This window comes from Octodon degus, unplaced genomic scaffold (assembly GCF_000260255.1).
Source record: "Octodon degus isolate 3935 unplaced genomic scaffold, OctDeg1.0 scaffold00055, whole genome shotgun sequence".
NCBI lineage: Eukaryota > Metazoa > Chordata > Mammalia > Rodentia > Octodontidae > Octodon > Octodon degus.
This window is the reverse complement of record NW_004524631.1, coordinates 11,454,590-11,466,510: the sequence shown is the minus strand read 5'-3', so window position 1 is coordinate 11,466,510 and position 11,921 is coordinate 11,454,590. Positions and strand designations below refer to the sequence as shown.

Below are 11,921 nucleotides of genomic sequence, written 5' to 3'. Positions count from 1 at the left end.
TTCCATAAAAAAAAAAAAAAAAAAAGGATGAAATGAAGGGCCAGTGAGATAGCTCAGCAGACTAAGTACCTGCTTAGGCAAGCGCAAAAACCGGGGTTCAATCCCCTGCACCACATGCTGTGCTGGATCCACCCCTGGGTGTGCTGAATTGGCCACCAAGACTGGGCTTGGTGGCACACGCCTATAATCTCATCACTGGGGAGGCTGAAAACAGGAGGATCACTACGAGTCAGAGCAGCATAGTGAGACCCTGTACCAAATATGAAAAAAAAAATGAAATGGTACAGTGCTAATGGTTAGCACAGAGCTAGGCACAGTATGGTTGCTCATTATTACTAATTTAAAGTGAAGAGTTTTCTAATGTATTATTTTTACATCTTAACATGCAATTAAATGGAGCAGTTAATCTGAAAATACCCACAATGTGTTAGATATGACAATGTATTTTTAGTAACAATCATAAAAAGAAGTTTTGTAATTTTTTGGTCTGAATTTTACAAAAACAGAAATAAATTTCAGATTTTAAAATACACCTTTTTAAAAAGTAGGCCTACAGGGCTGGGTGTATAGCTTAGTGGTAGAGCGCTTATCTAGCATGTGTGAGGCCCTGGGTTTGTTCCCTATACTGAAAAATAAATAAATAAAAATATAGGCTTGTGAAAGATGTTTTCCTATTAGCTGCATGTTTTGTGGATGGCAGGTTCAGCACACACATGATCAACATACCAACACCTTTTGAACTGATTATAACATACCCTTTAAAAGAGTTTCATTTAAAGACTAACTCTGCATCTGAGGATTGGGTCTAAGAATGTAGACTTTTGAACAAACAGTCCAACCTTGCCTCCTGGCAAATTACTACGATCAAGTAGATTTGAGAAATATTGCTTTGAAAGCAACCAAAATAATTTTATCATACTTACATTATTTGATATATACACACCAAAATTTTCAATAATCTGCATAGCTTATCATGCCTATTTCTTACCTAAAGGTAACAAACTTTTATTCTAAATCTCTCGATAGCCGTGAAGATAGCTGATCAAACAGTAATCACCCTTATAAAAACTGATGGTAGTTAGGCTTCTACAGTTTTCCCATTGCATATACCTTTTCTTATCAGAAGCAGAAGAGATGTCTAACAATTATATTTTTAAAATGTGTAATTCATTCAAATGGTCATACTACTTATTAAGTAGTCTTACAATGCTATATACTGTTGCAAGAGTTATTTGCAAAGCTAGTTATCAAATGTCTATTTCTTTACTTTTTGTTCTTTGCTTTAGTTTTGTTTCCCAGGCTGGCCTCAGTCCTAGGCTCAAGTGATCTTTCTGCTTGAACCATTTAAGTAGCTAGGGCTATAGTCATGGACCACTTATTTTTTAAAAAAATTCAATTTAAAAAGTAGTATGTCAACTCATGTACAAAATTTCATTAGTTATTTAATGCAACTAGGAGGAAATTATTTAACTATATATACATGAAAAAATGTGCATAGGTTCATCCTAATTGATCAAAGAGTAACAAATCCCTATACATTAAAAAAGGTAAAATAAGCCATGAAATGTATTCTTACACGAATATCATAAAGCACTGAGGAAAGTTGAAAAGTTTAAATTATTAGATATTTGAATAAACATTTAATTAAGATTAAAATCATGAACTGTTAGTCACTTCCATTTTCTAAAAGTGTTATCATAAGCAAAGAAAGAAAACTAAGCTTATTGAAGTGGGCTGAATAGTTTTTGAAGAAAATTTAAACTATTTAATTGAACTATTTTGATAGTTGCAGTATTCAATGAGTTATTAAAATGATGCAGTATTCAATGAGTTATTAAAAACACTTAATTTCAGCATTAATAAAATTCACTGCTGGTACACAAAAGCGTATTATTAAACTTTATACACGAAAGTTGGAAAGGGCTTGATACCAAATCCTTGGTTCCACATTGCTCTTCACATTCCCATGTGTATATCAACAAAGTTGTAGAAGTTGTCTACATCTTCAGATGCTGTCTCCTTGTTCTCTGATACAAACATCTATTTTAAATGTAAAATAAATAAAAAATAAATACTATGACCCCCAAATGCCAAAGCCCATGTCACCACAGATTAAAGTCACAAGCTTATCTAAAAGAAATTAAAGCACATCATTTATAGTATTCATAGATTTTCCATGGCATGAGCGCAATGTGGTTTCAATAGTGCTAATGTAAATTAAACTCTTTTAAAATCACTTGGATATAATTAATGTCTTTCCTTTTATAAGACTTCAGTTATATTTTATGACACCTGCAATTTTAGTGTTTACTGTACAACATTCAATATTATGAAAGCTAGGAGTAATATTTATTTAAAGAACTATTAGTTTCTTCTATTTTCTAATAAAAACCTCAGTAGGTTGAGAAGCAAAATACAATATGCTTTTCAAAGCTGCTAAAGATATAGTACTAATTTTATTTTATTCATTTATTTTTGTAGTGCTTGGGATTGAACACAGGGTCTAGCTCATGACAGGCAAATGCTGTAACATTGTGCTATATTTCCTTTCATTGAAATAAGGTATTGCACAGGCTAACATTGAACTCCTAGGCTCAAGTGATTTTCCTGCCTCAGCATCCCAAGTAGCTGAGACTATAGGTGTGTGTCACAACTCCCAGTATATTTAAGTAATTTTATTTATTTATTTATTTATTATTTTTTTAGTTGTTGTTGTTTGTTTTTTTGGAACCGGGGATTGAACTCAGGCCCTTGCGCTTGCCAGGGAAGTGCTTATTCCACTGAGCCATCTCCCTGGCCCCTATTTTAGTAATTTTAAATGAACTATTTTCTGAACATCACTACAACTCTTCAGTAGAACTCCTTCAAGAGTAGCTTTACAAATGTCAGCCAGGGAAATGGAGGAGACATGGGTTTTATTTTTTTTTTTTTTTTGGCGGAACCAGGGATTGAACTCAGATCCTTGCGTTTGCCGGTCAAGCGCTTATCCTACTGAGCCATCTCCCTGGCCCGAGACATGGGTTTTAATCTAGCTTTATCATAAACTAGCTGCACAGTGCTGGTAATTTAATAAACTTTCCTGCAGTCAGTTTCCACACTTGTATAATGAGAAAGTTAAATTAGTGAACATCTTAACAATTTAAGTCTAAAAAGTCTGAATAATAATCATTTCACCCTCAGTTCCTTTTTTTTTTTTTTTTTTTTTTTTTGGTGGAATGGGGGATTGAACTCAGGCCCTTGCACTTGCCAGGCAAGCGCTTATTATACTGAGCCATCTCCCCGGCCCTCAGTTTCTTTTTCTATTAAATCTGATATTTTCCCTTTTCCTTAGTACTATTATGATGATAAAATAAGACAAAATAAAGTACTTCAAATTTTGAAAATTCAATACAAATCAAGAGGACAGGGCTGGCCAAATAGCTCAGTGGATTAAAGTGCCTGCAAGCAGGCGCAGGGGCTGGGGGTTCAATCACTGGGCCTGCCCTGCTGGCCCCACCCCCAGGGCATGCTGAGATGGCCATTGAGACTGGGCGTGGTGGCACGCACCTGTAATCCCAGCTCTTGGGAGGCTGTAAACAGGCGGATCACTATCAATCTGATCTAGTAGTGAGATCCTGAACACCTATAGACCCTTCTCTAAAATCCAAAAAAAAAGAGGAAAAACCAAAAATTTCCTGTTATTAAAAAATCAATTATATATTTATCCATTTAATCCTCTTTTATGTTTAGTTTTTAAATTATATTAATCTATTTAAGTCTGAAATTCATAGATAAAGTAACTTCAACAACATATTTAGAGAATACCTCCATAAATGTAATTTCAAGATCTACCTAAAATTTTCTTTTTCTTTTTTCTTTTCCGGAGCCAGGGATTGAACTCAGGCCCTTGCGCTTGCCAGGCAAACACTTATTCAACTTAGCTATCTCTCCAGCCCTCTACCTCAAATTTAGTGTTTGGTGATAAATTACTGAAACAAATAAAAATGAACCCCAGGCAACAGGATTGTCTTTCTAGAGAATATAGCACTATTTTTAAGAATGCAAGGGCTTGACTTTTTACTTTAAAAATTGTTTCATTAAAAGTGAGTAAATTCTTATTATTTTAAGCAATTAAAGTTTTAGTTTAGCAAAGAAGATCCAAAGCTTAGTACCAAATTATTTATGATAAGTTCTAAAAATCTATGTGCTGGGTTCAAAGAGAGATAAAAGTACTATTTAATTGTAAGGAAAAGGAAATGAAATAGGTCAGACTGGGATATAGTCAGTCAAGTCTTATACCTTGGTCCCATTGAATGTCTTATTTATAATAAGTCGACACTCTTCTACAGCACCATCTCCATTAAACTCCAAGGCAATCACAGGACCTATAAGTAAATCCAAAAAGTATTTTCTTAGTATGAATGCAAATATATTCTTTTTTTAAAATACAAATATATTCTAAAGTTAATTTTTGTATTCTCCCCTGAAGAATCTCCAGCATCATCTTTGGTGGTAAGAAAAAAGGAAGAGGGACATAGACAGATGGGACACATTACCTCAGCTACTTCTTCCTACACTAATCATGAAGCAAATTAACACAGAATCCCATCCCATGAAAAGTAGCTTCAGACTTATTATAGGACACATTTTCAAATAGTGTTGTAAATAGTCTGGCTTTCCTAGGTTTTATTCTTCTATAAAAATCCAAGAATCTCCATTCATTTACCAACACAAAGAATAGTCCACATAATAGCAAATAAGATCAAAAGCAATCCGAGTCAACCTAAGTAGGTTTTGCCAGGCAGCCAGATTTGCTTCCCATTCTCTTACTCACCAGCGAAGTTCTGTGCCACGAACAGTGGAGCTAAGCCAAATAGGAACTGAGGCCAAGCACCAAAGTAGTACCCTCCTGAATATATTTTCCTTGAGTGCGTCTTCCAGCTACATTCTCTAAACAGTGATGAAGGGTTTTTTTTTTTTTTTTCAGTACTGGGGATTGAACTCAGGACCCTGATCTTGGGAGGCAAGTGCTTACTCTACTGAGCTATCTCCCCGGCCCCAGGGTTGTTTTTTTTTTTTAATCCTATGAATAGAAAGATTTCTAGGTTTTATTCTTCTATAAAAATCCAAGAATAAATTAATTTGAATATTTTTAAACTCCTATAACTTAAATTTTGGGGTTAAGACTCATGATTACATCTTTAGTAAACTTGGAATGAAATGCAGCACTGGTGCTACTAGTGTCAAATTGTTGGTAAGCAAGGACCTTAATTAGAAAAGCAAAATATGCCCTTTAATTCAATTAGCACGTATTCAGCAACACTATATTCCTAATAGATTTGCTTTTTATTTCAAGTAGTGATGGGGAAGTCCTAACTTTCAAGGAACTACAAATTTCTTGGAAAACAAGACATAAATTCATTAAACATAGTTACAAAAGTGTTTTTTTTTGTTGTTGGGTACTGGGAGTTGAACTCAGGACTCTGCACTTACCAAGCAGGTGCTTGTGGCACTGGGCTATCTCCCCAGCCCTCAAATTCATTAAACAAGATACCAAAAACAACATAAAATGATTAAGTGCTGTACCAAGGTGAATGAACATTAAAAAAGTTGAAGGTAGTCATGTGCCACAGGGCAATACACAAGAATGAGAAAAGGTTGGGCACCAAAATAACTGAAAGTTTGTAGTTTAATACAGACAGCAAATGCAGAAATGGCAGAATATATAGCAGACAACTACGGTATACACTTAGCCACAGAGTACAGATTAAAATACAAGTTTTTCAGTAGCACAGTGTATAGATTATGATAGGCATTGGGTAAGAAGGTAACTAGATATGTTTTCTTGCTCTTGGCAAGCTCTATGGAGGAGGCAGGTAATAATCAGAGGATATTAAACAAAGCAAGAGATGAACAAATTGCAGGGGAACAATTCTAAAGACAGGCATACAGAAAAAACTGTTAGAGAGCCTACACCTGAGACAGAAGGGAAGCACCTGAGTCATTATTCCCCTGCAGGCTGGAGTTTTGTGGCCTAGTTAGTGGCTGCCTGCCCCTCCTCCAGGCTGCCCTTTGCTCCTCTTTTTTCCCTGAAGGACTTGCTTCAGGGTTTTTCCTGACTATCAATCCACCATTTTCCACTCCAACATGGCTGCAGTCCATTCTCCCCTTCAGACGATACTGCTGCATTTTTGAGAAGGACAGGGCACCCTGGAGAGGCTAAGACCAGGGAGGAAGAGATCTGGGCCCCTTATTTGCATACCCAACATTCACAGCAAACCTTTCAGAAGATTCCCTGGTTATAGACTTCACCCTCACTGAATAAGGTCTACAAGCTCTTAAAATAGTCGCACTGCCCAGGCCTATCTCCAGTTTTAGTCTAGGTCTCCTTCCTGTATACTAGTTTCTCTGTGCTGTAGCCCAGGCCCTGTTACAGTGAAGACTTCATTTGGTGTTCATGTAAACCTGCTTGTGATTTAATTTTCAGGTAGTATGTGCTCCAAACGTCTTATATAAATCCACCTGGATTTTAATCTTCCAAAGGAAGATGAATAAACATCAAAGAGCTCCAGAGACAGCAGCCAACAAAGGCCAGCAGCAGAGACACAGCATCTGGTAGGACTGACCTTCAGTGTCCAGCACAAGCAGGTATCAGACAGTGATGAATGTTGTCCAGTATAAGCTGGCATCAGACTGTGACAGCTGGCAGTGGCCCGGACCAGCAGCTGTCTGCCTAGCATTGGCATTGAGCATTACCTGGTAACATCAGGACTGCTAGCAAAGCTGCGCTTTCCTGATTCTTGAATCGAGCAAGAAGAACCCTAGGCTGACTGGCAACACTCCTACACTTGGATCCACAGGCCAAACTCCGATTATAAGCAACCTGCTCTGTGGGATATCTCACAATCACAACTGATTTCTCTCTCTTTCTCCCTCCCCCCCTTGATATATACATTTTGGATTATAAGTGGAATAAATTATTCTCACAAACCAAGGTTTTACTGTATTTAGAATGTTTGACTTAATGTAAAAAAGATAAACATTGAGGCAGAAAGCCTAAGAAAAATGTTTTTCTGTTGGAGGAAAGAGGGGTCCAGGTGGAAGGGATAGGAATGGATGTACGTGAAGCTTCTCTGTATATTTTTCATATAATTTTGAAGTTGGATATCATGTCAGTGGCTAAAAACAACAAACTTAAGTATGGAAGAAAAGCCAAAGCAGTTACTAAAACTTAAAGACAAACTAAATCAAATGAGTCTGACTGTATATCAAGCTCATGAAGGGGCTGAGGGATAGCTCAGCAGCATGAGCACCTGCCTGGCAAGTGCAAGGTCCTGAGTTCCATCCCCAGTACTGAAAAGAAAAAGTTCATGACATGACCACATAGAGAAAAAAAATTATTCTAACCAAGTTTACAGGGCAATATTTTCACTGTGTACCCTCAGTAGAATATGGTCTAAGGACAAAAAGATGAAAGGAAATCTTAAAATTACAGTAATCTCATTTGTAGTATTAAAATTTACTGTTATTCTGAAACTATTAAGTACGCAAGTTAAATCAATATTATAAGAGGAACCAAAATTTTCAGAGTAAAAACATTATAAATGAACACATTTTAAATAAAAAAATCATACATTGGCAGTGAGTTTGTGTTATCATATGGATTTTAAATGTTCCCCAAAGGCCCACGTGTTAAAAGTTTGTCCCTAGCCCATGGAAGGTAGTAGAAACATTAAGACCTCTTCCTGAGGTCACTTAGGGCTGTTCCCAAAGGAGACTGGGGGGGGGGAGTCTCAGTCTGTTCTCTCTCCTTTTCGTTCTGGCCATGAAGTGAATGGTCTTTCTTTGCCATGTGCTCCCACCATTGTGTATCATGCTGCCAAAGTAATGGGTCCAATTAGTCATAGAATGAAATCTTTAAACTGTGAGTAGAAATAAACTTTTCCTTTTTATTAAATTCGTCATCTCAGGTATTTTATTACAGTAACAGATAGTTGATTAACATAGTGATCTTAAAAATGGGTGAAAGAGATGAGAATTATATGGACATTTCTCATTTAAAACCTTGTTCCACAGGCCCCTCGTTTTGCTCTTCGCGCGGGGCGGGTCCTCGTCGCTCTCCACCAAAAGCGATGAGCGAGCGCCTTTGCCCCAGGAAAAGGAGAAGGAATGGCAATGAAGAAGATAACCATCTCCCTCCACAGAACAAAAGGAGTAGTAGAAACCCTGTCTTTCAGGATTCCTGGGACACTGAGTCTTCGAGCAGTGACAGTGGCAGGAGCAGTACCAGCAACACCAGCATCCACAGTCCAGACCGGGCCAGTGGGCCAGAGAGCAGCTTAGGCCAGGTCATCCCCGGATCCAGTCCCAACACCCCTCAGCCATGTCTGAGCGGGCTGCACTGTGCCACGGCCCTTATTTCTACATCAACCAGACGCTGAAGGAGGCCCACTTTCACAGCCTGCAGCACTGAGGACGGCCTCTGACATGATGCACCACAAGTTTCTTGCCTTCTGTGAAGGGACAGTGCTGTGCAGATTTGATATTTCAACTTAAGATTTGTTCTGAAAAATTGCACACAAAAAATCTGCCTGTTGGTTTTTCAGTCTATTTGAAATAACAAGTTAACAGGCAATTGTTTACTTGTGGTTCTGCTGCACTATTGCAATTTCAAAGGGGCTTTGAAGCAATTTTTTATAGGATTATTTTGAGGGAGACTATCCAATCCATGTCATGGTAGTGGTGTGAGGAAGTTTCATCTGTGTGTCACATCCATAGTGTGTCCAGTTCAGACTGATTTCCCAAGCTGTCACTTAGAAGCTCTACTTTATGTAAAAGGGCCTTTTAAAAATGGGGGATCTTCAATTTTTTTAATTAAATAAACCAGTGAAGAGTAAAAAAAAAAAAAAAACCTTTGTTCCATTCCTGTGGCTCTGTAGGTTAAATGAACTGGTTGCTAAGTGAAGAGCTACATATTATATATAATTTACAATACTCAGAACAAAGAAATGGTCAAAGAAAAGCCCATCTTGATAACTTTGCATTTATTTTCATAACTCTTAAATGCAGTACTATAATGTATAACTGAATATAAAACTACTGTACTGTATACTACAATCAACAAAAATTGCATTACTGCTTAAATAAGGTATAGTACACTATAATGGCTTGTGTCTAATTGTTCCCCCAAGCCTCATGCAGCTAGCCATAGGTGAAGCTTTTTTAGAGATGGCTAGATCTAGAGTGTGTGATTGATTCATGGTGCAATGCTACAATTAAGAGTGCTAGGAGGAGATTATGGGGTCAAAGAGGAAAGTGATTGATGATGTAGAGTGTGCCTAAGGAGAGTCACATGGAGAGAAAACATTCTCTCAGGCTTTCACAGAGAGCACATTGGCCAAGCAATGGCCGTGACTCATCCACATGGCTGACACTGACAAAATTTCTACAATCTGAGGTACAGGATCTCAGGATAAGTCCTGAGGGGATTGCACTGACCTTATCAGATCCAAAAGCTACAACTCTTCTTGCATAGGTCTTGCTTTATCTTGGTCTTAACCATCCAGCAGAAAAGTATAAAAATGAAGAATAAAAAGTAAAGCCATGGTGTTATGTTGAACTGTAGGGGACTCAGGTTAACAATTTCTGACACTGCCCGTCAAGCAGAAGACCCAATACTATTATGGACTACTGGACTCTTTTAGAATATTTTGCTGAGTTAACACAGTTATAATATTCAAATAACGGAACTTAACAAAAACAGGGGATACAGATGAATGTCCATTTTGTATATGTGTATTCAAAATGGTTAGGATATATAGTTACATTCTCTTAATGAATAGAGGGATTTGTTCTAATAGTGTTTGTAAATAGGATATTATGTCTGCATCTTGTACAGCAATTAACCACTAGGAAGACAGTATGCAATGTGTTAATTATTGAAACTGTCCTACCAATTTGTTTTGAAACTGTCTCATTGCTATTTGTTTCTCAATAAAATTATGAGAAAAAAAGCTTAAAAAAAAGAGTGCAAGGATTCAGGATGCGTGATTACTAAATCAGTCCACTGATTGCTTTGGCACCACACTAATCCTGGTATCCTTGATGTAAGAGATAGAGAAAGGCTTGTCTTATCTCTTGCTTGGTTTGCTACCTTCTGGCTAGCATGAACTGTTTCTCCTCTACAATGCATGTCTGCTGTGCCACCCTGCCTTGGACCCAGCCAATTATGGACAGAAACCTCTATAAACTGTGAGCTAATTAAGACATTCCCTCTAACTCAGGCCTTGCACTTGCCAAGGAAGTGCTTATTCTACTGAGCTATCTCCCTGGCCCCTATCCCTCTAGTTTTGGATGTCAGGTATTTTGTCTCAGCAATGAGTGAAAAATAACTAAGACATATACCAAAAAAGACATTAAGGCTCTATAAACAAGATGTACCAAAAGAGGAGAGGTTAGGTCATAAGTCTGAGCAGCAGGTTATAATTCCAAATAGTTGTTAAAGAGGCATTAAACAAGGAATATCTGTATTAATCTTTATTTTATTTTTATTTTTATTTTTTGGTGGAACTGGGGATTGAACTCAGGCCCTTGCACTTGCCAGGCAAGCGCTTATTCTACTGAGCTATCTCCTCGGCCCCCTTAATCTGTATTTTTATGTTTAAAATTTTCCATTAAAAATACTCTGCAATAAAAAAGGGGCGGGGGAGATGGCTCAGTGGAATAAACACTTCCCTGGCAAGTGCAAGGGCCTGAGTTCAATCCCCAGTTCTGCCAAAAGAAAGATAAAATAAAATAAAAAATACTCTGCAACGCATTACTCTAATGTATAAAAGAATATAAAACTATTGTACTGTATAATACAGTCAGCAAAAATTGGCAAGGTTACAAAGGTCTTGGCAGTGAAGACCTCTATATATTTTGTAATAAAACATAGCTAACTTTATACAAGAAAACTGTTGTCATATTTTTAATTTCAACATTAACTCAATCTCCTTTTCTATTTATGTATTTATTTATTTTTTGGCAGAACCAGGGATTGAACTCAGACCCTTGAGCTTGCCAGGGAAGCGCTTATTCTACTGAGCCATCTCCTCGGCCCCCCTAGATCTCTTTTTCTAAAAAAACAAAAACAAAAAAATATGGTTTCGGGTTACATACACTGAAAAATCCTAAAAGAAAAAACAACTCAGTCACTAAAAGAAATAGCACCTAGTATGTATTTCTAAATAGAATTCTCTACTTAAAAAGTACAAATCATGTTTAAAAGTAGATACTTGAATGTCTGAGGAAAGAATGAAGATAAACCTGGAATCCCCTGTTGGGCCAAGAACCAACAAAGGTAACAAGGGCCAATGTGATTTTATCAAAAGGACACAGAAGCCAGCCTGGAGGGGCTCCTAAAGACCAGAGATAAGACATGGTTTTTTGAAAAAAGATGAAAGAATTCCTGTAGTTAATTAAAATATTCTAAATACATAAAAATCCATGATTTCATAATAACATTTATAAAAAACAAAACTAACTTGACACCACGGGAAGTTGCTAGAACGGCAGTTAATTACTCTGAAATTTGATGCTATTTTTCTCTTTATTTATTCTGCTTTTCTCAGGTGAAGCATATTTCAAGTTAACCAAATACCTGTGGTATAGAAAGTAAAGCTTTGGGCTTTTTAAAAAAAATGTATTTGGTACAGAGTCTCGCTATACATCTCAGACTCATAATGATCCTTCTGTTTTCAGCCTCCCCAGTGCTGGCATTACAGGTGTGCACAACCATGCCTGGGCCTGGTCTCGGTGGCTCATTCAGTGCGCACGGGGGCGGGGGGTGGAGGGCAGGGCCTGTGCTATGTGTGGTGCAGGGTATCAAACCCAGTCCCTGCACTTGCTTAAGCAGGCGCTTAGTCTGTTGAGCTATCTTGCTGGCCCTGCAAAGTGAAGTT

General features: G+C 37.4%; 1 protein-coding gene and 1 pseudogene across 1 annotated transcript in view; one reads left to right on the top strand and one right to left on the bottom strand.

The window, feature by feature from the left end:
* Positions 1-1,719: 1,719 nt before the first annotated feature.
* The window catches only part of Rp2 (RP2, ARL3 GTPase activating protein), a 35,824-nt gene continuing 25,622 nt past the window's right edge, over positions 1,720-11,921 (bottom strand). The window contains exons 4-5 of the mRNA XM_004633489.2: positions 4,279-4,364; positions 1,720-2,040 (exon numbers count right to left, since the gene is read on the bottom strand). Of these exons, the coding sequence (XP_004633546.1) occupies positions 1,957-2,040; positions 4,279-4,364 (170 nt within the window). The 3' untranslated portion in view covers positions 1,720-1,956. The remainder of the gene's footprint in view (positions 2,041-4,278; positions 4,365-11,921) is intronic.
* On the top strand, positions 8,059-8,470 carry LOC105742482 (annotated as a pseudogene).